Source organism: Rhinatrema bivittatum, chromosome 7, assembly GCF_901001135.1.
Source record: "Rhinatrema bivittatum chromosome 7, aRhiBiv1.1, whole genome shotgun sequence".
Taxonomy (NCBI): domain Eukaryota; kingdom Metazoa; phylum Chordata; class Amphibia; order Gymnophiona; family Rhinatrematidae; genus Rhinatrema; species Rhinatrema bivittatum.
In genome coordinates this window covers 86,703,895-86,731,422 of record NC_042621.1, presented here as the reverse complement: position 1 = coordinate 86,731,422, position 27,528 = coordinate 86,703,895, and the positions used below count along the sequence as shown (strand labels likewise).

The window sequence follows — 27,528 nt, the reverse complement described above, 5'->3', positions numbered from 1 at the left end:
GCAGCATACAAATGCATGCTCGGTGTTCTTTGAAACACTGTTCTGTTTCCCTTTTCCTGTGTACACTTGGTTTGTGCTTATGAGGAACATTGCTCAGCATACAAAAAAAAAAAAGATTCAAACTCTAGAACTGCCTTAATAACAGCAACACAAACTGCCTCCACTACCAGGCATCCTGCAAATAAAGTCACACTCAGCACCTACAGTACACAGCAAAGCAGCACTAACCCCCAGGACTCGCACATTCACCACCCTCCGTTTATTCGTAAGCCTCCTCTGGAAGGCAGTATCAGAAGTGCAGCACATCCGGCGCACGCCTTTGATCTAATTCTCTAGTCACTTAATGAATTTGATCAGATTTGCTTTGAACAGCCTTGCTCAGGTAAAATCATGCTGCCTTGAATTCTGCATACTTTGTTCTCCTGTCCTCTATAAATTCACCCACCCCCTAAATTCAGGCTAACCGGCCTGCACTTTCCCACCTCTTCCCTATTACAAAGACAGAGCACATGACACAGAGACCCAATAAAAGATCTCTACAATTAGAAGCTCTTTCCTACTGAATCTTCTCAGAAATCATAGGGAAATTAATTTCCTTTAATGATAAAAAAAACCCCAATACTATTCTCCATTTAAACAACACTTTCACGAAGCTACCAAAAACGTGGACATCTTCAGTAACGAAGTCTGTTTTTGCATCTCAGGACAGCAGCTGCCTTGCTCGTTTCTATTCACAACCCTGGAATTTTTGGCCATCAGGGGCCTGTATTCTGCTGTGCTCCTTTTGTTTGAGTCAATAGGAATCGGCTTTTTACCTCTACAGCAGGCCCTAAGGTTCTGCTCTGATGCTCTCCAGGTCTTATTGAATCAACTCGAATGGAGAAGACTAGCTTTCTTTTTCCAACATATTTCACCTTTGCTGTTTTCCCCTTTTGCCACTCACCTCCAAGCCAAACTTGTAAAAGAAATAATTTATGAAGTATTTGATACAGCAGAGCATGCCCTGGTCCAGCTCTTTACGAGAAACATCCTGGAAGACTGTCTGAGTGGATGGTGGGAGCAGCTGGTAGCGAGTGCGGTAATATTCTTGGTGACGATATATGATGCCTTCAAAGACTAAGATCATCAGCACTTGTAAGTGGTTCTGTAAGAGAGAGAAGGAACGAGTGTATACCTCTATATTACACACCATCTTCCTCTCGCTGCAGGAGAGGGAAACATCTCCATACCACCTTCCTCTCATTGAAGGGGGGGGGGAGGGAGAGGAAGCAAGCATATACTATATATTTCCATATTACACACCACCTTCCTCTTGGAGAGAGAGAGCGAGACAGAGAGCGAGAGAATGTACCTCCTAACCTTAAGACCCTCAAAATGTTTTGCTATAAATATATAGCAGCATCCTCTTATGAACTCCTGGATTTTGCAGCCTTGCAAACATATAGTACTGAAACAGGACACGTTATAAAGGTCGATATTCAAAGGATTTGTCAGGATAACTTTTCAAGTTACCTGAACAAAATCCCATCCCCACTGTCCAGCTACATTTTGTCTGGGTAACTCATTATCTGAATAAAGAGAGGCACTGAGGAAGTGTTGAAAGCTATATAAGGAGTTAAAAAGTGGACCAGAAGAACTCTGTATACACAGTTGGGATAGTGGAACAAAGCAATCACCAATAAATAAAGGAATGAATGTGGATCAATATATATTGCATAGCCTACTATAGAATCATCAGTTATGAAATTATAGCATGATGTCTCTTTCTTTTCCTTAGCCTGTTAATAGTGACAAGTTGAGATAAGAACAGAAGACATCTGTTAACTGTCTAATCAAGGCCAGTGCCTGGAGTCAGGCAGTAAAAGGATGCCTCTCTAATGAGCCATAGCTGGGACATAGATCTTGAAGTTGTGACTTCTAATTAGAACAACTGGCCTTGCAAAACCTAAACTAGAGCAAGAAATGAGAATATAAGTAACCAATAATTAATAGTGTCCACTCAGATTCGCCAGAGAAAAAGTGTAGTTAGCCAGTTCTTGATGTTTGAGTTCATGCCCCTTGATTTTTTCATAGATGTGTTGACTCAAGCAGAGGGACTGTGAAGGAGGTACATTCTTTATAAATCTTTATTCTAAATCTATTTTCTCTGTCTAAATCTATTATTGAAATATTTGCTGTCATGCTATTTGCTTTTTACTGATTTATATATTGCTGTGATGCTATGATATTGTTTGTCTTTGCTGATTTTTACCATATTTTATAATATTTAGTAAACTATTTGCTTTTACAAATCTGAGTTTGTCTGTTCTATGATATAATATACCACAACTCATCCCACCATTCACAGGGAGATGTTCTGGGGGCAGGGCTCTATTTTAGTCAATGAGTGCCAACAATCATCGCTACTTGGCTAAAATTAGCCAGCTAAGTCTGGTCAGAGCATTACCTGGATGACATCCCCTGCTCGCCAAGCTCTCTCTATCTGTTTATTAGAAAAGTTCCCACAGCCTCATAAGCAACTCTGCCTCAGATTCCACCTGCACCAGCCGTCAGCACTCAGACAGAACAAAGCCCAACAAACTAGAAATTGAAGTCTCTATTCTCCAAAGCCAGTCACTGGAATAACCTTGTGTGGCTTTATGGGAGAGATCTGTCCACCCACACACTTACACGTGTTGTTATATTAGAGAAAGTTTACACGCATACTTCAGAAAATCCCAAAATATGAGCCTAGGTCCAAATTCCCCCTCTCCCAATGCATGGACAGACAGGACACCCATGATTTATACTGCAAGTTTATAAAAGGCCACTTCTGGAAGTAAAACATGGTGAAAAGCCATTGAAACTTACTCCCTCTGTTAGTGTGCGTTAAAAAAATCATTAATGATGGGTATTCTAAATTAAATGTTCTTAAAATTGAATCCTATTTCCAAAAGATTTTAGAACAGTTTTACAAGCTTTTTTTGTCAAAATTAGATTACTGTAATTCGATATTTTTAGGCCTACCAGCGAATGTCACAAGACCTTTACAATTATTACAGAACTCAGCGGCTAGACTTTTGACTGGAACTAAAGATCTGATCATATTACGCCAATATTAAAGGAACTTCCATTGGTTGCCTGTTAAATACAGGGCTCAGCATAAAGTCATATCACTGATTCATAAAACCCTCTACAATGAAAAGATAGAATGGTTAACATCAGCATTACATTTTCATATCCCATCAAGAATTACAAGGTCAGCAGGCACAGGGATGTTACCCATACCTTCCCCCAAAATTGCTCATCTAAATAAATGTTAGAGAAAGGGCTATTTCCATTGCCGGGCCCCAACTGTGGAACTCTCTACCACATGAATTAATTGTGGAATCAGACATTAAGGTATTTAAAAAGGGCATTAAAACATGGTTATTCAAACAAGCCTTCCATAACCTAATGATTATATACCCCCTGTAATATAAATATTTAGTTGATTGTATTATCTCTGCTCTTACCTTTCTGCTTCTTTCCCTGTTTAAATTTTATGATTAATTAGTTTACTATTTTATTTGTTATTAGTCTATTATGAAACTTTGCATTTTCCTCCTTTCATTTTGGAAATGCAAATATTTTTAAATGAATATTTGTTAACCAATGTAAACCGATTTGATATGTTCTCATGAAACAATCTGTATATAAAATAAATAGAACAAAATCTGCCTGCTCCCCCTGCTGATATAGCCGATCTTGCCGATTTCCCTGCTTTCTGCTCAGGTTTCTGGTAAATTTGAGCTTCCCTTTCTGGTGCAATTCTGGATCCTGACGACTTTCTGAATCTTGAACTACTCCTTTATAATGAATGCTAAGCTCTACAATGGCTGGGGAGACGTACGCGGGATTACAGCCCGCCGAGAGCGAGATTTCTTTGCTGGTTGACCTCCCTTTCAGTGGAGAAAGGCCGTACAGTGGCGTGAGGGAAAGACACAACTTGTCCATAAATCACAAAGAGAAAGGAGCTGCTTCCCAAAACATTTTTTTTGGGGTCCGTTGTCAGCTCATCTTGTAAGATAAATGGCTTGCAGCGCCTCAAAGGGCAATCAAGCCACCGAAGCACACTAGCAAAGAACATTTTAGCCCCTCACTGGGCCAAAGAAAATCTCTCAGCTGCGTTGAGCACAGACATAAGGGGGGAGACGGGCACCATCCTGCCCTACAGTTTTCATACCTGGATGTAGCGCAGATTGGGAAAACCTTTCCGGATCCCAAACCAGTTGGCTGGGTCTACAGGACTTCGGTAGAGGGTGGAGTTCAGGATCTCCTCCTCCAGCAGGTTGGTGCTGTTCGCAGAGGGCTGAGAAAAAAACAAGGTAAGAAGAGGTGGTTATGTTTCGGGTGCACATGTGAACAAGGCTGCAACATCACAAGACATCGGCCAAAAACGTTTTCAATCCGTATCCCAGCGAGCCGTTCTCTTTCAGCAAACGAACAAGGCTCGGACGCAAACATCATTCAAAAATCACCCGTGCATGGAAGGCACAAAAAAAAAAAAAAGAGACTCTGTGGTTGCCCATTTTGACATTCAAGTATTTTTGCATCCCCAGAAAATTAAAAAATTAGCTTCTGAGGCTAGGATCATGTAACTCTTTTTGGTTTCCATCAACAAAGCCCAGAAGATGGAGTTAAGTATGTAAGTCAGAAGACAGTCCCTGAGACTACTACAGACTTCAAGGCTGCCAGCTACAGGTCCTGAAGCTCTTTAGTTTGTTCCCAGAGGCTACACTTACCACAAACCCCATAGCAGCTTACAAACGATGCCAATGCTGCTTACTAAGGACGCTGCCTACCGAGAGACCACCCAGGGAGGTCACCACAGAATGTATGTGGTCAGAATGGGTGAGCAGCTTTCACCTGTATTAATAACTGGACTCTTTATGGCCAGGAGGAAGAGAAGAGGGAAGCTTCTGCCTGCTAATGACCCGGGTCACCCCTTCCCCACTGCCTCTCACCTGGGTGCAGTTGCTGGAGTACTCTTGAGGACTGACAATGTTCAGCTGATACAACATCTTGCAAACGATGATCACGGAGACCCAGATGGTGGAAAGGCAGGAGGCCATGTGCCGGAAACGAAAGAAGGGCATCGCCAAAGCCCAAAATATCACAAACAGGAAATTCATGGCAGACACCTGAAGGATGACAGAAAGAACAGGGAAGGAATAAGCGGGCATTAGGGCTTCACCACCTCCCTCTTGTACCCCATTCCTATCCCCCATTATAGAGCGACACTACAAAAAAAACCACATGCATGGCAACTGCACTGAAACTTAATGGATAACAGAGACCCCTAGCAAACCAGCAAATTAGGTCCTCTATCCTCCTATAATACACGTGCTCAAATTTTGTGTGTGTCCCTAACTCTTGAATGTTACACCTCAAGCCCTTGTGCAGCACACGTGTATTCATACATTACACATGTCCCATGATGGAAGGAGTTCATTCATCCCTTACCTCCTGTAGTGCCACCCAGACAATGTAGAGAGCCACCGCCTTCAGGATATGCAGCTCCAGTAACCTCCAGAGGAAAGCCTGGAGCCGGTGCAGGGTGTCTGAGAACTTCCAGAACAGAACCATCAGGCGCTCCACCACCAGGCCCCACTTATTGGAGGGAGCTGCAAGACAGGAGAGACAACTTGGAATCCCTAAATCTTTCATTGCCAGGCTCCCCTGTAGGCTCACTACTACTCATCCCTGGTGCACATGTGCCAGGTGCCTAACCAAAGGCTGAACTTACAGGCAGGGGCTTAAATTATAAAAGCCAGACATGTCAAAAGCCACACTACCTTGTGGAAGAGTAAGGCCTAGGGTGGAAACCTTCTGCTCACTGCCCCCCCTCCCCACATCCCATACACAAGACCCAGAACAATCCCAGCGATGGGCTGATCCCGAGGGAAGAACATAAGGTCCATCGAGCCCAGCATTGGTCTCAGACAGTGGCCAGTCCGGGTCATAGGTTACCCAAGGAGCAGGTCACTTCCAGCGATAAGATGTGGCTTTCCTTATCAGGCTAGTAATTCATGCTTTATGGAGTTTTCTTCCAGGAACTTGTCCAAACTCCACTACGCTAGATGCCTTGCCCACATCTGGCAACAAAGTCCACAGCGAAAAACATTTTCTATGATTTCTTTTTAAATCTGCTGGTTGCTAGAAGCAGAAGGTTTCTTAAACAACTGAGCAGGGTTAAAGAAACTACTATACTTCCAAGTCCCTAAGAACGGGGAATTCAAATGAATCCTTCCTTGGGAAAAAGGACAGCATTTGGTTTTCTCATCCCATGTTTTTCCCCATTTGTATTGCATGTGCCATCAGCATCCCTGACTCAGAATCCACCCCCAGGGCTTCAGATACAGCACCAGAGAGATGCACGGAGGTCTGCATTCAGCGCCATTTCTATGGCTTTCAGTCTTAGATTTAAAAATCCCACCTTGCTGGCTGGCCCCGAGATAGCCGGATAATATGACTATGATAGAGCCGGTTATCCAGCTCTATCATGATAAACACCGATTGTCAGCATTATCTGGCTAACTTAGCCACTGCCAAATAGCAGGAGACATTCAGCAGTGCAGCCATACTGCTGGCATATGCTGTCAAAGTTCACTGGATAAGTTTACCTGGTTAACTTTTCTAGTCAGATAGCAGCTGAAAATGGACCCCACTACTTATAAAAGAGCACATCTGCGTCTAATGCAGATTTCTGCAAGTTCCTGCAGGACCTCACGGTGCAGGGTACAATGTCCTCCATTGTTAGCTACTGAAAATATCGATATCAACTCCGCTGTAGTCAACTGCTATGTTCCAGCCCTCACCAAAAGGTGCTGGACTGCTCTCAGCCTCCCCACCGTCACAGCAAAACCCAGGCTCTGCTCCAGTAAGCAGCTGGCTCCATGCTCAGGGCAGGATCTTTGTTCACGTTCCTCAGGATATCCGTACTCTTCCTCAACACACTGGCAGTAGGGCTCCGAGGACCAGTGTGCATGGAAGAAGCTCAGAGTCAGCTGCTCGCCGCCCTGCACACTCCCGGCTCAAGCAGCAGGTCCTAAACCTCGTTCACTAGAATGAGGAGGCTCCCTTTTAATTTGGGCTACAATGCCGAATTAAAACCTCCCAGCTTTCAGAGGCCGTGACAGGGAAGGCTCACCTTCTCCTGAATCAGCATCACCGTTCTCCTCGGGGGAGGCTGCGGCCTCGCTCGGTATCTGGCCTCCAGTCACACGATCATCTCTGGTAGAAGGTGAAAAAAAAAATCCCGTGAACTCAGGAAAGGTCCTTTATTTTTCTGTACACTGGGGGGATGTGGAGGGAGGGGCTACTCTTAGCCATCACTAGATTTAATTTGCTCTACTGAGCACTTGAAAAGCACGAGCATTGCATATTGCTGACATACATATGTGTCTGACAGTATCTGCTGACCAGCACCCCCTCGCCTCTTCTATTAGGAAACCCTTCCACCCCCTACACTGCTGTCTGCAGACAGCAAAATATTCCACTTGGGGTCAGCCATCAGAGCAGAGCTGAGACCTTATCCCCGATGGAAGTGGAGAATGTGAGTGGAAGGGATCACCCTGCAGCAGAGGACTGGCAACCACTGAAAGGAAATTCCCCGTTGCTGTACCTTCAAGCGACTCTTGGCAGTCACTCAACGACGAGAGATATACACACGCCAGTCCATCCATCACTCACTCACGCAGCTTTAATACTGCTTGACCATGCCATTGTTCTCTCTTTTTTTTTTTTTTTTAAATCATTATTATTTATGTTACATGAGGAAGAAAAAAAAAAAAGTCTCTTTCTGTTCAGAATAGGCTCCAGAAAAGCAGAGTCAGATTCTGCCTGCCCTTCAGGACTTGCTATGGCCGGGGCAGGGCCCAGCTCCGACCACCAGAGGGGGCTCATCTCATGCAGATGTGCTAGAGTGGCTGCTGCACCCCGAGCTTATCAGGCCAGGCAGATGTAGGGCCCAGTCCACATCTCCTTGGAACACAAAGCCGAGGGGTTAGTGTCGTTTCTCTTCCAGGCAGGCAGTGTCAGAGCATCGACCTTGTCATGCACAGCAGTTCCTAGAGAAGCAGAGCTGGCCTTCTGCTTTCAATTGTTTCTAGTCTAATTTTTTTTGCCAGGATTGTTCATCTTGCTGAATTTAGCTGCAATCCACCTTGAGGCGCTTAGCGAAAGAGGGGAAATCAAATCTGAATAAAACTGCATCTGAAAAGGTAAAACGTACCTGGCCAGGTGCTGGTCCTCTGCTGCCGAGATGTGCGCCAGGTCCGTCAGCTGCATGAAAGGCCGGTGGCAGTAATGCAGCTGCAAGATGCAGGCGAGCAGGAAGAAGCCAGGAATCAGGATACTGGAGAAGAGCTCGGACACGCTGAACTGCTCAAGGCCTAGGTCCCCCAACCTGCCAGGAGGGGGAGAACAGGAGCCTGAATGGGTGCAGGCGGCAGTAGCACTCCTCACTATGCCGCCCCATTCACTACCTGATCCCTCACTATACCACCCTATCCCTTCACTGTACCATGCCACATCTCCTCACTATACCACCAATCTTAAGTCAGCCACAACTTGTCTCATCTGCATGAGTTTTGTATTTACAAGTTATATTTTATCATCTGTCAATATATCAAGATTGTTTCCAATACAACTTCTCGGTCATTCGCGCACCCCAAACTGATCCTGTGACCCCCCCACTCGTCTCCTTTCCTGAGTGAGGAGCACTTCTATCTGTGACCACTCCCATCGCAACCAACTCATCTCTCGCCTCCGTTTGCACACTTTGCTCACTTTTCTCGGTAAGCGACTACGATACTCTGCCAAACCTTCAGCACAACTGGGGATAAAATACAGAATCTACTTCCAAAATTTGGATACTCAAAAACAAAAAAAAATGCATTGAAAAGGCCAGGATGAGTGTGGGAGTGGTCACAGATGCGCCCCCTATACCCTACTCCGGTGCAGAGGCATCATTAGACCCAGGCTCCCCCTGAGATTCTGCCAAGAAGCCCAGGATTGGAAGATCGTTTCAGTGTGCGTTCTTCTATGTTCTCTAACATTTATTTTTTGTTATATGGAAAGAGGTGGTGAATGGCTAAATAACTGTGAGAAAACGAGGAATGCCTCGCCAAGTGGAGCTGGTGGCAGCCCCTTTTGTGCACATAAAGTATTTTATGCACAGAAAACCCAATGACCAGTCCCAGCGCAGGAACTCCAGCTTCCACCTGTAGACTAACATTAGCCCTGGACATTTCCAGCGCTAAGAAAACCTGAGGGTAGGCAGGTCTCTGTACCTCTATACACACACACCCCCACACACACACAAACCCCCCCCCCCACACACACCCACACCCCCCCCCCACCCCCACCCCCCCCCCCCCCCCACACACACACACACCCTTCCTCTGCACCGGGGGCCAGGGCCCGTGCCTTTATTTGCAGGGGAAGGTGCTAACCTGTTTGCACACTGTTGCATGCACAGAACTCCTTGCTGCATTGGCAGTAAGGTTTGTGCACAAAATCCATGTGCAGAGCTGTAGGTTTAACCGTGCACAGCGCACTTCCCCTCCCCACGCTCTCTGCAGGATGTTGGAAGGGAGGGACTGGAGGAGGAAACAGAACAGCTGTTTGCAGAGACATACCTAGAGTATTTGGTACCCGGGGCGGATACTTCTTTGGCACCCCCCCCCCCCAATCTATAATTTTACAATTTTCTAAACATTGATAAATATTTCAAAACAGCAAGCATCAAATAACACCCAGTAATTTAAACTAGTAAGGATTTTAAAAATGTCTCGCCCTCCATATCTGTCATTCTAAGATTGCTCACACACAGACATTGCTTCCTCCATCTCTCTATCTCACTCACTCTCACACACACACACACACACACATACGCTCCCCCTCTATCTCACTCATTCTCTCTCTCTCACATGCAGACAAAAACTGAATAGAAACCTCCAGCCAGATTCTGTAGGCAGTGCAACAATGGAAAAGCAGAAAATCACTATTCCTCAAATCAATAAATATAAATCAATCAGAATAGTAAAACCATACTAACAAATGTACATTTCAAAACAGCTGATGAATAGAATATTATTCAATAATTAGAAGCTCCTGTACAATTTTTTTAAAATTTCCTAAACGTTGATAAAATATTTCAAAACAGCAAACATCAAACAACACCCAGTAAGTTAAACTAATAAGGATTTTAAAAATCCCCCACTCTCCATACCTGTCACCCTGAAATTGTCGTGAATTGAGGGTACACACACACACACACACACACACAGAGACACAAACACAGATTCACACTTGGTAAGAGACAGAGGGAGCTTGAGGGTGTGTGTGTGTGTGAAAGAGACAGACACACACATTTCCTATGTCTCTCTCACAAATACAGGAATCCTGTATGAGAGCAGAGTGTCTCACCCACACACACATGCTTCCTCTCTCTCACCTGCAATCCCACCCCCACACTCAGGCACCCTCTCACACATACGCACACACTCATTCTTCCATACACTCACCATCTCATACACACAGGCATCCTCTCATACACACCCACCCACACACCCTCATACATAACCACACCCCCCTCTTTCTCTCACACACACACACCCCTACCCCCTTATACACTGGCACTTATTCTCACAGAGCCAGTCTCTCCCTTCTTCATCCACCGGCGGCACTGCAGGGTCTCTTCTTCTGCCGCCAGCTTCTGAAGCACCGGCGGCAACACTGGGCCTGCTCTTTGCTGCCGCACCGGCTTAGGGAAATGCCAGTGGCACCGCTGGCCTCTGCCACTGCAGCTCCCTGCTTTTGGCTAGCGGGGTTTCCCCACCACCTCACTGTTCCGCACCACCGCAGGACCTTCCTGCCAGCGGCAATGGCACCCTTCCCCCTGTTGCCACCCAGGGCAGACCGCCCCCCCCTTGCCCCTCCCCCCCTTAGCACGCCTATGGCTGTTTGAGATGTGCGTCTATGATGCTCTGGGGTATAAAATGTCACCTACTGTGTATCAGTGAAGTGTGTGAAGTTTCGCCAGTACATAGGAAAATCTTCAAACTGGAAGGTGTAGACGGCTATGAGAACCAGCATGGTGTAAGCCACCACCAGCCACCAGAAAACCTTCAGCAGTTTCCGCCATAAAGTGTAGTAAACCTGGGCAAAGAACACAGTCATATCAGAAAGCTGCTGCTACTACTTACTTCTATAGCGCTACTTGAGGTGTGCAGCGCTGTACAGACGTACAGAAGGGACTGTCTCTGTTCTCTCAAGCTTTAAATCTAATCAAGACAAACCTACAGGGCAAAAAAAAAAAAGACTTGGAGAATTTCGTTTATTACAAAAATGGTTGCAACCAATAAGGCTGTATGTGGGATAACCAGGGGTTAAGATGTGAAAGCAGCTTCCTAAAAAGGGGGTTTCTAGTCTGGATTTGAAGAAAGGTGAGAGGGAGCAGGACGCTCCAGCTCAGGACGACTATTCCAAGCACACAGAGTCAGGAGGTGGAGGTGAAGGATACAGGTAGCGAGTTACTTGTCTGATGAGTGGCGTGCACGAGGAGGAGTGTAAAGAGAGATAAGAGAGAAGAGGCAGAGAGGAGCTGCAGAGCCGATATAGTGAGACTTGAGGAAAGGGGTTATGGGTGTAGCGACTTTGGCGACAGGTAAGTCTCGCAGCTGAGTTTTGGACAGATTGCAGTGCAGAGAGATGGATCACTGGGAGACCTGTGAGGAGCAGGTTGCAGTAGTCTAAGCAGAAGGTGAGGAGAGAGTGCGTAAGGGTTTTGGTAGTGTTTTTAGAAATGAAGGGATGGATTTTGGTGATGTTATAGAGGAGGAGTAGGCAACTGCAGATCTGGAGTGCCATAAACAGGTCTGGTTTTCAGGATATCCACAATAAATATATATGAGCTACATTTGCATGCACTGCCTTCATTGTATGTAAATGTATCTCATGCATATTCATTGTGGATATCCTGAAAACCAGGCCTGAATTGCTTACCTCTATTACAGAGAAAGCAGCAACATTTTAGCAGTTTTTTGCATATGATTAGAGAAGGAAAAGGAAGGAGTCATAAATGACCCCAAGATTACTGGCTGAGGGGAGTGGGAGGATGACAGTGTTAACCACAGAAATAGAGAACAGGGGAAGAGGGGAAGTGAGTTTGGGAGAAAGATTAGGCGTTCTGTCCTGGCTATTTTGAAATTAGGTTGAGAGTGGGACATCCAAACACATGTATAATATGAAGGCACTACAAGAGAACACATCCATAACCCAATGTCCCTGCTGTAAACACATCCCTTAGCTGAGCACAACCATAACCCAACGTCCCTGCTCCAGAACACATCCAGAACCTGATGTCCCTGCTGTAAACACATCCATAGCTAAGTACGACCATAGCCCAACGACCCTGCTCCAGAACACATCCAGAACCCGATGTCCCTGCTGTAAACACATCCTTAGCTGAGCACGACCATAACCCAACGACCCTGCTCCAGAACACATCCAGAACCCGATGTCCCTGCTGTAAACACATCCTTAGCTGAGCACAACCATAGCCCAACGACCCTGCTCCAGAACACATCCAGAACCCGATGTCCCTGCTGTAAACACATCCTTAGCTGAGCACAACCATAACCCAACGTCCCTGCTACAGAACACATCCAAAGGGGGATTGCCTTCCTTGATGGATTGCTGAAACACCTTCTGCCTGGATCTTCAGGCATGGAGGCGGACCCCAGAGGTCTTGAGGCGCACCGGGTCTTGAGCGGCCGGCCAGCGGCACATCCCTTCTGTCGATTTTTTCCCCCCAGAGTTTAGAATGGGGAAGAAGACAAAGGGGAAGTTAAGTTCTGTTTTCCAAGTCTCAACACCCCACCATAGGACAGCAGCTCACCCGAATTTCTGCCCAACAGGAAGATCAAGTGAAGAAAGATGTGGGGGGAAACAAGTGAGCTTTCCTTGAGTGTGGGAAGTTGGTCTCTTCCTCCTATACCCTGACCGGAATCAGTTGGGGCTTTATTATCCCCAGGAACTCTGTCCAAAATATTGAGCAACATGACTTGAGCCTTAATCAAGGAACTTGGGTCAATTTCCCTCTGTCTTTGCCTCGCAGCTCCCCTATTGTACGGAGTTGTGCTGAAGGATCTTCTAGCATTTTGCAAGAGCAGATGGGAATAGCAATGCGAGCCAACTGGTCCCGATTCCAGCGGCTGTTAATCAGCCTTTGGACGGAAAGGACTATTTACTGGGGATATGGAAGAACCAACCTAAGTGACCCCTAGAGACATTTGGAAAGTAGTCTCTAGGATGGAGTCTGCCTTAACCCAATCTGTCTCACAACTGTGTGCACTTTCAGATGGTGCCTCTTAGCTGCGGCTGAAGGCCAAATGGTAACAAATAGCCAAGCTGCAAAGAATATACAGTCTGTGTTGGCTACAAATGTTAAGGATTGTTTATTTTTGCATAACAGGGTTGAACAGCTAGATAATGCAAGGAGATATAAAAATCTAAGATTTGTTAACTTTCCCAAAGTCTAGATTGCTAACACCGATAGAATTGCTTAAAAACTATACAAACTGAGGTGTTACAAATTCTTCAGGACAAAGAGATTAAATTATCTAAGTGTTATTATCTTCCTGAACTTAAAAAAAGAAGTAAGACCCGAAGGGTGGGCTGATGTGTTTGTTCCGACTAATGGCACAGATTTATCTGCATTTCTTCAGGATTCTCGAGACCTTATTTCCACCTTGTTAGCTTCTTTTGTTTCTAATATGGATAAAGAAGTGATATTTAAGCAATACTTCAAATTCAAAGCTGCAAATTTGTGTGGTCAGGAGGTTTTTGTTTATCTATAACACGACAGGATAATAATCACATTCACATTAGCTGAATACATACGAGACCTAGGAGTTATAATTGATCCAGAATTGCGCTTTAAGAAACACAAAACGACTAAAGTACGCGAAGGCTATGCCAAACTAATGATGCTGAAACAACTAAAACCTTTAGTATTACAAAACAATTTTACAACAGTCCTGCAATCACTGATTTTTGCGAGTAATTCATTACTCCTAGGCCTCCCGGCCTCCACTATTCAACCGTTACAGGTCCTGCAGAATGCAGCGGCAATAATCTTAACTGGCAGTAGACAAAGGGATCATATCACTCCCATTCTGATAGCTCTACATTGTTTTAAACTGAAAACGGGATTCAATGGGTAGCCACTTTGCACCCTACACAAACTTAATATATGGAGGAACAAGTGGACTGGCTTAACGCTGCTGTTAAGCTTCATGTGCCCCAAAGGAATCTCAGGTCCACCACCAAAGGTCCTACTGTCAATACCCGCCATACACTTCGCATATCTGAACCAAGCGAGAGAAAGAGCTGCGTCACCATGGAACGCGCTACCGATGAATGTGAGACTACAGACTGATTTTAAGAAGTTCAAACAGGAATTCTAAACTTGGCTGTTCAAAAAGGCATACACAGCTGGAAAATGAGATGGCACCTATACCTTATCTGTCAATTTCTTTTAACCCTTTTACTTATTTTATTTCTTTTATCTTTTTACAATAATCACAGTTTTATTCTTATTATTGTTAGTTTAGGTTTTAACCGTTTATTAACGTTGTATGTTTTATCCTATGTATTTTACAATTTGTAAACCGTTGTGATGGCTTGTCTTAATGACGGTATAAAAAATTTGATAAATAAATATCCAGAGGTCTCTCATGAAACACAAGAGCATAGGAAATTATTCCTCTCTCTTAAGCAGCGAACGGTTCTCCCTAGGGCTATGATTTCCCTGCAAATGTATACTAACTTACCAAGGAAATACCTGGGTGCTCCTTCATCCATCTCACCTGGAGACATTTCTGTTAGATAAATCTTTCGTTGCACAACCTGCTGGTGCCACTTGATTATAGGGAAGGAGCCATTTAAAGGAGTTTTGTTTTCAACTTTCTAGGAATAGTATCGATTCTACGAATTGAATTAGCTTATTATTCCCCCAAGATGTGGGCTTGAATTCTGTCTGCTAGAAAGGGTTTACATTGCATTGTATACTTTTTCCATAACCCAACATCCCTGCTACAGGACACATCCAGAACCCGATGTCCCTGCTGTTAACACATCCATAGCTGAGCACAACCATAACCCAAAATCCCCATTACAGAACACAACCATAACCCGATGTTCCTGCTACAGAACAAAAGCATAACCCAATGTCCCTGTTAGAGAACACATCCATATGTGAGCATAACCATAATTATTATTATTTTTTTTTAATTAAAGAGATCCATCCAAGGAAGAAATACTTCAAGAGAAATAAGAAGGAAAAAGAAAAGTCCCCCTTTGTAAGCTAGATGGAGGACCGAAGGGACTGCTGCCTTTCACCTGCTGGAGTCAGAGAAATACTGAAGGGACAGAGAGGGCGCTCCAGCTTATAAGAGGCCAGCCTTTGAGTTTTGCTCTGACTCCACCTGCTGGAAGGGGGGACATAACCCACTGTCTGGACTGATCCGGGTACGTACATGGAACAGAACCATAACCCAATATCCCTGCTACAGAACAGAACCATAACTGAGCGCACAGAACATGACATCAAGAGAAAGCACTAAGATTCTACCATAATGAGAGTTTGGGCTCAGGCCCTGAAGCTCCAGCTTTAAGAAAGTGCTGGGGATCTGCTCCAGGGAGGTTGCGGCGTAATGAAAGTGTTGGGGGCTCAGCTGTGAAGAAACCTCCCTTTCCTCTCCGTGTAAGTATGGGGTCTTACCTGGAAGAGAGTGAGGCACAGAAGGAAGAGGAACATGTAGACGATTTTATACACCACTAGCCTCCCGGCAAAGCTGACCACGATGAACATCCCAGCACAGACATAGATCCAGTACTTGGCATAGAATCCCATCACCACTTCTCCCAGAACCTTCAGCAAGTTCTGACGCCTGCCCCGCTCTGCAAGACGGAAAAAAGGCACCAGGAAGTCAGGCTGGGACTGGAGTGCGTGTGATTTATTTTATCTATTTTGATATTTTACCTGTCCTATTAAAAAATGCCCAGAATGGGCTATGATATAATACTCATAATAATCGCATATAACAAACACAAACCCCCAGCATACTGACCATTCCCCCTCTATCATTTGTCCGCAGCCCATGCCTGTACCATGTCACATCAGATATCTGGTGCCATTCTACCGGCAAAGCTTTGCACGTTCGTGGCACTTTACTTGAAGATGTACTGGCACGAGCCTTAGCATGCTTAAGGGATCGCAGCAACGGACCAGCACACCCCCAGCCAACTGGGAACGTAATATGCGACATTCAGCCCCAGCCAACAGAAAGGAGAATACACGTGGAGGGTTTCAAAGAATTTGATCGTTTTCTTGTACTCCAGTCTTCGTCTCTTCAATCTCTCCTTTTCAGGCTCCATCTGTGCTCCTCTCCCGTCCTCCATCTCTCCCTTTATTCCCTTTATCCTTCCCTCCCTCCTTTTTCCTCCCATTTGTACCTCCCTCCTCTCTCCCCACATTCTTTACTCCCTCATCCTCTCCCACATTCCTTCTGCCTCTCCTGCCCTCCCTTCTCTCTGTGGCAGGTGCCAGTCTGTGATTTGTAGTCCTGGCTTTTCTGACCCCTATCACAAATTAAAAGAAAAGCCACAAGGGAAAATCCATTACCTAAAGACTTAGGGGTAGATATTCAAAAGCCATTTAGATGGATAACGGGAAAGTTATTCATCTAAATGGCTTAGCGGCATATTCAAAAGACTTATCCAGCTAGAATTTAGTGAATACGTCAGGGGCATTCCTGGGATGGGAGGAGGGTGTTCTGGGGGAGAGCGGAGTTAGCTGGTTAGTTACCTTAACCAGCTAACTCTAGACATGCCTTAGGGCAGGTCTAAAATTAGCTGGATAGACATATCCGGCCAACTTTAACTTAGCTGGTTCTATTCAATGGTGCAGCTGTGCTGCTGAATATCCTGTTTAAGTTAGCCGGCTATGTCTATCCAGCGAACTCATCTGCGGCTGAATATCAGCGGCTGAACATTGACCCCTTAGTTGCTTGTGAGTTGAGCAAAATTATTCCTGTTACCTATAATCTGATCCTGTCCCATGCATGTTATTTGTTCTCCCCCTGCAATGTCTCCACTGCCTTGTTCTTTTCTCTCTTTTTTGCAGTCTCTTGTCTCTTAGGCCGCTTCTCGTCCAACCAGTCAGAATCCTTTACTTCTCTCTCTTCCCTCAACATTCCAGGTCAGGTTCCCACCTCCCTCTGTCATTTCCCCCTCTCTTCTTCGTTCTCTCCTCCCTCCTTTCTGCCTGCTCATCTGCCCATTATGCTCACAAAGACTGGTGAAGAGCAGGGATGCCTTGTATTCCGGGGCAGCCCCTGCTATTGGGAATATTACCCCAAAGGAGGTCTGCTTAACTTGCTAAGATCGGACTGTTCCAGAAACGTTCTGGTAACCGAGGACTACCTACCCTGGGCAGTAGCTAGTACGGAGGAAGCCTAAGACTGGGGCATCAGCTCTCTTTGTGCGTGTATAGTCATACAGAAACCCAAATACATTTCTAAAAACAGAGCTGACGTGATGCTGAGAGCGGGTGCGTGGAGGCTTGCTGCGGGTTTGATTCCTGTGAGCTTGGAGTCAGCATTTACCCACGGAAATAGGATTCCGGAACGGGTTCTCCCCACGTGTGGGCAGAATCCTGCACAATTCTATCTGAGGCATTCCTGGGGCAGGGCTTGCAAGCACACGCACATTTTTACATTTTAGGGCAAAACATTTTATTGAAAGGCACACACTGACAGAAACAAACTGGACCTGAGGTGCAGGGTTTCTTATGCAGCCCCCAAGTAACAACCAGAAATGTATGAACACATCATTGTACATGAAGCCTCCCCTCCCCAACTCCCATTAAACCCCCATTCCCTCCCAAACCACCTTCCCTCCCCTCCCCCAGCTGTGTCCCCTTGAGAAATCCATACAGTTCTCGTAAATGCTGCAGCGATACTCCTCATCTCTGGCAGCGCATCCAACTCGGGGAAGTCAATCATTAAGAACCAGACTTCTGGAACGATGAGGCAATGTTTGCAGGTAAGCGTCCCAAGTCAATAAGAAATTTCGACGCTGTTGCGGTGTAGCTCTCGAGGCAAAAATTGTCCATCTGCATCATACGGTGTAGGTGAATGCGCCAGACCCAAAAAGAAGGAGCGTCCATCTCCCTCCAGTACAATAAAATGACTTTTTCCCCACCACACACGCCTTCTTAAAAAAAAAAAACAAACGAGGTCCCACACCCCGAATCAGCAAGGGGGAATGCAATCAAATAAGATCAAGTGCGGAGAGATCGGGATTTGAATATCCAAAAGGTCCCCCAAATAGCCCACAATCTTTTCCCAAAAGTTTTGGATTGAGGGGCACGCCCAAAAAGAATGAGACAATGTGCCTGTAGCCGCGAGACAAAGTGGGCATAAAGCTGTCATGGTAAGTTTGGCATGATATGCGACTTGGGGGGGAAATATAAGCTCTCCGAAAAAATTTGTACTGCATGTCCCGAAAGTGCATGTTACCAGTAATGGTTGCAACATTCTTCATACAAACAGAGAAAATATCTACAGTCGCCGAGAAAACCCCATCGTGATTCCATCTCGCCACCGTAGTGTGGTATGTATCCATTGTGAGCCTCCGGAGTAACCCTTTCTAGTAGGTGGACAAAGAGGGTGACCGCTATTTTTCAAACAGAAAAAAAGCATCCAAAGTATGAAAAACCGACGGCTGCCTAAAGGGTTCTGAGAAGGAATGGACATAGTGATGAATTTGCAGGTACACGAAGAAATGTTCATTGGTCAGGCCATACAACGTTTTCAGTTTGGCAAAAGGGAGTAATTTACCCTCCACATCCAGCAAATGGCCCAATTGCGTTATTCCCTTCTGCATCCAACTGCGAAAACTGGAAGAGCGAGATCCTGGAAGAAACTCCTGATTCCCCAATATAGGCAGGAGATAAGAACAGACTCTAGGCACTCCCAATTGCTTAGTTAGAAATGTCCAGGCCCTCCAAATTGGTGTAATCAATGGATTGTGTGATAGCGAAGGGGGTAGGGTGGTCAGGGGAGTTTGGAGAACAAATCTCAGGTCCAGAGGGGCCACCAGCGTGGTCTCAGCCAAAATATTCACAAAGATGGACTCCCTCAATATCCAGTCGTGCACTAGGCGAAGATTGGCTGCCGCATTATCTCGGGTAATATCCGGGACTCCCATACCTCCCGCTCGCCACCTCAATTTTAGCCAGAGCAAGGGAACATGAGCCTTCTTACCCCGCCACAAACAGAGTACAATTTAGATATTACACCTTTTATCTTTGAAACTTGGGCACAATAACCTTCAAACAGGGAATTACCCTGTAACAAGCTCTTTTTTTTCTTCCTTCATACTCACAAAATGTTTTAGTTGGGCATAAGCCAAGTAATCTGTTTGTGGAAAGTCAAATTCATCCCTTACTTCCTGGAGCCTTACTACCTCACGTCCCGTTCATACCTGCCCCAGCGATACAATCCTCTAGACTCCCAATTATTAAAGACCACATGTGCTTGCCCGGCCAGAAATGTCTTCGTATATCAAATAGGAGTAAGATAAACATAGTCTCTGCTCCCTGTGATATCTTTTTTCCACTTATTCCAAATTACGAGCGTACATCTCGTACAGGGAGATATTTGGGCAAAACTCCCAGCTCCTGTTCCTTTGCAAAAACAATGTGTGCTGAATCGGAGAGGATCCCAGCAAAGCTCACTCACAGATTACCCACAGCTTTCTGTTGTCTATAGGACGTTCCACTGCCGCTTTCAGTGGAGATGCCACAAAATATTTTGTTAGATTTGGTACTCTCAAGATGCCCTTCCATCTTAGTCCGGTATAAAACACCCTTTGCCACATGAAAGCGAAAATCCTTTTCCGTAGATTCTGGACTACTACAAGGTAATGTTTGAAAAAGATAACATAGCCTGGGTAAAAAATTCATGTTGCCAAGAAATGTGCTGTAGCTCCAAAATGAAGATGGAATACTGGGGAGGGTGGGAACCGGGACATTGTACTCTTTTTCTATTGTAGTCTTACACTGAATAATTTTATTATTATATTTCTTAAGAACATGCCATACTGGGTCAGACCAAGGGTCCATCAAGCCCAGCATCCTGTTTCCAACAGTGGTCAATCCAGGCCATAAGAACCTGGCAAGTACCCAAAAACTAAGTCTATTCCACGCTACTGTTGCTAGTAATAGCAGTGGCTATTTTCTAAGTCAGCTTAATTAATAGCAGGTAATAGACTTCTCCTCCAAGAACGTATCCAATCCTTTTTTAAACACAGCTACACTAACTGCACTAACCACATCCTCTGGCAACAAATTCCAGAGTTTAATTGTGCGTTGAGTGAAAAAGAACTTTCTCCGATTAGTTTTAAATGTGCCACATGCTAACTTCATGGAGTGCCCCTAGTCTTTCTATTATCTGAAAGTGGAATCCTGCTTGGTCAGAATGGATTATACCCAAAATCATTCATCTCAATCTTGCTGTTTGTATTTCTGTATGCGGCTGATATTGTATACTAATGTTTTTGACTAACAGCAATAAAAATTGTTAATCAAAAAAAAATAAATTCATTTTGACTGTGGCCACTCTCCCAAACCATGATAACGTAAATCTATTCCATTCCTGTATTAAGGTAGTATAGTTAAACTTATAGAAATTACTGAAATCAGCACCAACATTCACTTCTAAATATCTCAGCTTATCCTTTCTCCATTTAAATGGGCAACATATTTCAAGAATTGAATTTGAGGTCTATTTATAAAAACTGGTAACATTTCAAACTTGTCCACATTTACTTTAAAGCCAGACACCCTCCCATGAACTTGTAACGCCCTAAACACTGATTTTAATAAAATTTCTGGATCTGACAAGGTAAATATATCATCCACATATAGTGAAATCTTAAAATGACCCTTCCTGACTTTTAACTCCTAACATATCAGAGGAGCTCCACATAGCTTCTGCCAGAGGCTCAACACTTATAGCAAACCGAAGAGGAGAAAGAGGACAGCCTTGCCTCGTAGCTGTCTGTACTGTAAAATTATCTGTATAACTCCCATTTAACTTAAAACATGCCCCGGGGCACCTACAAAGTTCCTTCACCCAATCTAGAAAGTGACCACCTAGCCCCATCTTTTCCATCACCTGAAATAGAAATGGCCAATGAACCCTGACAAAGGCATTTTCCGTGTCTACTGAAACACACTATGGAGGGCTGATTTTCTTCCTTAGCCGCATGAATATCATTTATAATTTTCTGCACACTATCTGGCGTTGCTCTCCCAGGCATGAATCCTGCTTGGTCAGAATGGATTATACCCCAAATCATTCATCTCAATCTTTGTGCTAGAATCTTAGCCAACAGTTTAAGATCTCTGTTTATCAGTGAAATTGGTCTATAGGAACTACATAAGTGTGTGATCCTTACCAGACTTTGGTAAAACTGTTATTCCCACAACATTAGCTAAGATTATTAGCTGCCCCTCCCCCCTCAATTAAAAGTGATAGGATGTCCCAAAATCTTCCCAACCTCAGAACTTAGTTTAGCCACTTCAGTTTTATTAAGGTAGTCATCAATATCCTTAACTGATGCACTGGTTTCAACTGAATACAATTCCTCATAAGATTGAACAAATCTAGATTTTATAGCCAAATTATCCATTACCAATTTCACATCTTGATCTTTGATTCTTATAATTTACGATTTACCATTTTATCTTTTAATTTATGTTGTAAAAGCCAACCCACTTTGTCACCAAACTCATAATATATCTATCTGTTTGACCCTATCCAGTTCATAGCCAATACCCTCTGCATCCAACATGCAAATTTTATGTCTAATATCCTCCAATTTTCCCAAAGCTAAACTAGATGGATTAGTTTGTGTTGTGTCTCTACGACCTTTAAGGGATGAAACAATTTGCTTTGCTCTTTCCTTTACACTTTTATTATGCGCTCCCAATGCTATCAGATTCCCTCGAACCACTGCCTTTAAACAATCCCACAGAATTATCGGGGATATTCCTTCTGTATCATTAATAGCTAAATATTCCTCAATACACTTTTCAATCTATTGGTTGGAATCTTTATCCTTAGTTAAGCTATCAATCAATTTCCAAAAATAACAACCACTCCTCTGCTGTCTAACCTTTACCTCCCACCAAAAAAGGGGCATGGTCCAACCACGTAATGTTCCCAATATCCGATTCCGTGGTCCCAATGACCAATGTTTTTTCCACCAAGAAAAAATCCATTCTAGAGTATGAACTGTGTGGCCAAGAGTAAAAAGAATAATTCCTCCCTGATGGATGTCAAACCCTCCAAATATCTACCAGCTGCCAATTAACCATTATCCATTTATCACTCCTGGAGACTACTCCAATTCCCAAGGAACTGTCTTGAGCAGGAATTCTTGGAAATTAAAATCCCCCCCTTATAACTATGCTCCCACCAGTAAAATTTAATAACTGTTTGTTTACCTATTCTAAAATTACCCTCTGATTGATATTCAGACAGTATAAATTAACTAGAATAAATCTCTTATTGTTCATATCCAGTTGTACAATAATTTATCTCCCCCTCCCATCCCGCTGCACAGCCACCTCTTGTATCAATACATTGTTAAAAATAAATATCCCCACAACCCCATATCTATTACCTAGGGTACTAGATGCAAAAACCCTATGAGGAAAACTGCTTAGAATACAGTAAGCACTCATCTCTTTTCCCGAGATGCGTTTTTTTGTATAAAACCAACTGATGTTTGCAAATGTATCAAATCACAAAACATAAGTTGCTGCTTATATGGAGAATTTAGTCCCTTTACATTAAGAGATACAATTTTAATAGTTGCCATTCAAATTTAGCAGTTCCCTCACTCCCGCATGAAAACCATACAAGACCAACCCATTTTCCCTTACTCCACACAATCCAAATTCTTTCCTAACCCATCTCCTCCCATATTATAAATCCTCCTGTAGGGAGATACCCAATGTTTTACCACTGGAGGCCCCAAAAGATGTATCTCTGCCACAGAGGAGCAGAGATTGTAAATGATGGATAGTAGCAGGTATCTTCAAGCCAAGACCCTGTCTCAGCAGAGAAAGAAAAACAGATGAGAATTTTAAAGAGCAAATCAAGATCTGCTTGCTTGCCTGTTGACTATCAGCTCCTGTGTAAATAAATCAAGACAGAGAGGAGAAAACAACTTATCCCTAAGAGCAGCGGTCAGAGTCACCCAAGGAGAGTCCACAGGACAGGACTGTGGCTCCCACCCAGGGTCAGAGGAAGAAATTGAGAACATGATAAGACGTGGCAGTAACCCCCCCACCCCCGGAGAAAGAAAGGGGGGGGACAAAGACCTGTAATGCAGAGAAAAAACACACCAGTATAAGACAGGGCAAACAGGAAAAAAAATAATAAAGATGGACACAAAATAGCCCCAGCTCTCTCCCTGCAGCGAAGGAGGAGGACCAGGAGTGTCCAGGACACCGACAAGAGGGAAGCCCTGCCATGTTACCGGAAAACCCTGCCACAAAGTCCGGGATCATCCAGAGTGGAGAGGCACAGAAAGTAAGCCTGTCCCTCGAGATGGTCCCTGAGATCTTCAGCCAGAGACTACACTAGAGTTAACCAGAGAGGAATCTCCTAAAGTTGGGTGGGACTAGCCAGTTACCTGTATTAATACTTTAAGCAGGCTAAGGTATATGGCATGCTTAAAGCCACTAATGGTGCAGATCTTTTTTTATTATAAATTGGTGCTCAGTTGCAAGGGTGTTAAGAGATATGTACTGGTTAAGTTTTTCTAAATGCTAATCCTGCAAAGTCTGACAAATAAAAGTCTAATTCTGTGGATAAAACACGTTGTCATTCTTGAACGATTCGGACGTATGTGGTATAGGAGATAATAGGGAGAAGTCTGTAGCCTGGCCAGCCCTATAGGTGTAGGAGAAGAGGGGGCATGAGATACACACAAACAAACAAGTTCCCAAACCCTTCATATCACAGACCCTCCCCACCGCCCATCCTAATCCCCACTCTACCCACATTAATCTAGCTAACTATCCTTTTAGCAGATTCCTACCTCCCAGAGGAATGAGTATCCCTTCACTCTCCCTTCCCCATCCTCAATACATATTCCATTATTTAAATGTTTCACCCCCACTCTAACCTTAATAAATTGATCTTCATGAATATCTGTATGATCACTGATACATTCATGAACCAAACATATCAACTTTGGTCCACAGAAGGGCGACCAAAATGATAAGGGGAATGGAACAGCTCCCCTATGAGGAAAGACTAAAGAGGTTAGGACTTTTCAGCTTGGAGAAGAGAGGCTGAGGGGGAATATGATAAAGGTGTTTAAAATCATGAGAGGTCTAGAACGGGTAGATGTGAATCGGTTATTTAGTCTTTCAGATAATAGAAAGACTAGGGAGCACTCCATGAAGTTAGCATGTGGCACATTTAAAACTAATCGGAGAAAGTTCTTCTTCACTCAACGCACAATTAAACTCTGGAATTTGTTGCCAGAGAACGTGTTTAAAAAAGGATTGGATAAGTTCTTGGAGGAGAAGTCCATTACCTGCTATTAAGTTCACTTAGAGAATAGCCACTGCCATTAGCAATGGTTACATGGAATAGACTTAGTTTTTGGGTACTTGCCAGGTTCTTATGGCCTGGATTGGCCACTGTTGGAAACAGGATGCTGGGCTTGATGGACCCTTGGTCTGACCCAGTATGGCATGTTCTTATGTTCTTAGCAAATATCAACACTTTTCTTTTAACAGGCTGTACTGTGAAAAATCTAAAGTCCGGACAGGCATGCTGCCCTGAGCAATCTCCACGAAAGCCAATTGCCCCCCATTCTCCAATCTCCTTTGCTCGGCTTAGGATGAAAGGAGTCTCTGCCCTTTATGGCATCATCTGGAGTGCTGCAAGGATGGATCACCTGGATTCCTCCGTAATCTACGACCTCCTTTGCCTATACGCTGCCATTCAGGTTTCTCCATTGGTATCGAGGCCCTGTTCTGATTCTCTACTGTCTGTATTACAATTCCGGCTGCTCTAAATATCGTAAGCACCTCTTCCTCTGTTTTGATTTTAGAAGTCACACCACTGATTGCAAACGCATTGCCACTGGATAAAACCAGCAATACAGATATTCTCTTGACGCAACAATGTGGTGACCATTTGCAATTCCTTCTGCTTTCACAGTATAAAAGGAAAGAGGGTGTTATATATAGAGAATTATGTTCTTCCCAGGTAATATTTCCCATCTTCCTCACAAGCATCACACTTTCTTTAAGTTGAAAACTGTGTAAGTATGCTATAATCTCTCTCTGAATGCTTCTGCGTCCTCAACGTGCTTGCCAAGGTCCAATAAATCAGAGAGAAATTCAGAAAGTGTTTCTCGGAACTCCTCTTTTAATGATCCGATATTTATTTATTTACATATATTATTTTGTATACAGATATTCTGTAATCAATCATACAGGTTCACAAATCTGATAAAATAAATCTGAAACCATACAATATAAATAATAAAACAAATGAAATCCGACTGAATATCCTTAAACCAGTTTTGGAAGTCCGATTTAGTTAAGGATTCCCCCTTGCCTGCATCAGATAATATGCCATCATCCCCGTGGTCTGCGTAATTCTCCTCTCCTTCCATATTCTCAACTGCATTGCTCAAGGCCCTGTATCTGGATCCTCCAGCATCAAAGAAGACATTGCTTCAGATCAATGGATTTTTTTCAACTTGCCATTTAGTCTGGGAGACCACTGTTCCTTTTCAATCAGGTACAGGTTATTTCATTTAATTCAGAGGTGTATTTTAGAAAATTTATGGAGAGTGGGTTAAGGAGCAATGGACTCAGACGTCCATCTTATTTAGATGATGTCACTTCCTCTCAGACTTTGCCTTTCTGTGGGCAGTTTTTGAACGTTGCCGTAGGTCAGTCGTTTTACTTGCTTATATTAGGGGGGTGGACTGATGCTATTTGAGAAGGAACATTTGAGACTGTGATTTGAGTGCTTTGTTTTAAACAGTTTTATATTTGCTGTGTTTTTCTTAATTTGCTATGGTTTTTACTGATAACTCGTATGTGGTGTCTGTTGTGTGCTTTCTTTTCTACCATTGTGAATTTTTTTTGCTGTAAAATCGGTTATTCAGTGATTTACTGTATTTATTTTGATAATTTGATTTTTTGTTTATTGTAAACCATTTTGACTGAGGATTGAAAATGCACACAAATTTGGAAATTCAATTTGAATGAAAATTAAAGCTTCTCTCCTCCATGCCTGGTCACTCTCACCTGTCTCCATCACTCTCACTTCCATCAGAACTGCAGAAGTTTGCTTCTTTTTCAGCAGCTTTTCTTGCACAAACTGACGCAACAGGAGCCAGAAGGTCAGTATATACAGGAGCTGCAAAACAGACAGACCGACCGAGTGATATTTTCAAAGAACGGCAGCGCAGGCTGGATGTGCGCCAGGCTGCACCAACTGCCAGGCATTACTTCCCTCCAGCTAAAGGCCCTCCCTATCCTGAAATGCTCTCTGTACCTCCTGGATACTCCCCAGCACTGAGACGCTCTCTAGCCACCACCTCCCACCACCAGGACACTCTGTTCCCTCTCATCCAACCCTGTCTCCTGATGTATTGATAAATCAAAGCAAGCAGCCCTTCCCTTCCTGCTTTGCTCAGTGTTCCCTAACTCCACAGCTGTATAGGGCTTGTACCTGCAGTCACATTAGCGGAGAGCCACAATGGGGGACCTAGACTTGGTAAGATTCTAATTACCACAACCTGCTCCGATCTCTACCCTGGAAAAGGAGTGACTGAAATGCCACCAACTGGCCTAAAGGTTATTAAATGAAGGGTGATCTGGATACAATTAATAAAGGTAACTATTAGATACCAAAGGAGCAAGCCCCTTGGCCTAGTTCTGTAATTACATCTTCTGGAAGTGCCATTCATGTTCCAGTCCCTAACACAGTACTCGCACTATAAGACCACAAAACACATTACCATTGCTCCCAGGTTCAAGCAGGGATACTGGGCTCGCACCAGCCCCAGCTGGGCCAGGCTCATGAAGCCAATCTTTGTGGGAAGCTCTGGCTCCAGGTCCATTCCCCACACGTACTGCAGGCTGCAGAGAGAGAGTCCGTACAGCAGGATGAAGGGAGAGCAGAGCATGGCGAACTGACGCCGGCTACGAACGATCCAAATCAGGCAGGCCCAGAGGAGGAGAACAAACGTCAGCCAGCTGTGGTAGGTGATGCTCCAAACCTGGTGGGCACAGAACAGGCACCGGGTTAAAGCACCGCCGTCATCCTGCGGCAGGCAGGGTCTCCTCCGCCTGTGACATCTTAGCAAAGTGGACATGATTGG

General features: G+C 44.2%; 1 protein-coding gene across 3 annotated transcripts in view; it reads right to left on the bottom strand.

Annotated features, from left to right (window-relative positions):
• The window catches only part of PIEZO1 (piezo type mechanosensitive ion channel component 1), a 203,736-nt gene that overhangs the window by 79,847 nt on the left and 96,361 nt on the right, over positions 1-27,528 (bottom strand). For 2 of the 3 annotated variants that reach the window (XM_029608624.1, XM_029608626.1), the window contains exons 12-22: positions 27,166-27,426; positions 26,450-26,561; positions 15,812-15,990; positions 11,036-11,184; positions 8,255-8,428; positions 7,172-7,254; positions 5,848-5,850; positions 5,485-5,645; positions 4,986-5,162; positions 4,205-4,330; positions 944-1,144 (exon numbers count right to left, since the gene is read on the bottom strand). In XM_029608624.1, the coding sequence (XP_029464484.1) occupies positions 944-1,144; positions 4,205-4,330; positions 4,986-5,162; positions 5,485-5,645; positions 5,848-5,850; positions 7,172-7,254; positions 8,255-8,428; positions 11,036-11,184; positions 15,812-15,990; positions 26,450-26,561; positions 27,166-27,426 (1,626 nt within the window). The remainder of the gene's footprint in view (positions 1-943; positions 1,145-4,204; positions 4,331-4,985; positions 5,163-5,484; positions 5,646-5,847; positions 5,851-7,171; positions 7,255-8,254; positions 8,429-11,035; positions 11,185-15,811; positions 15,991-26,449; positions 26,562-27,165; positions 27,427-27,528) is intronic. The other variant, XM_029608625.1, reaches the window with a different exon arrangement.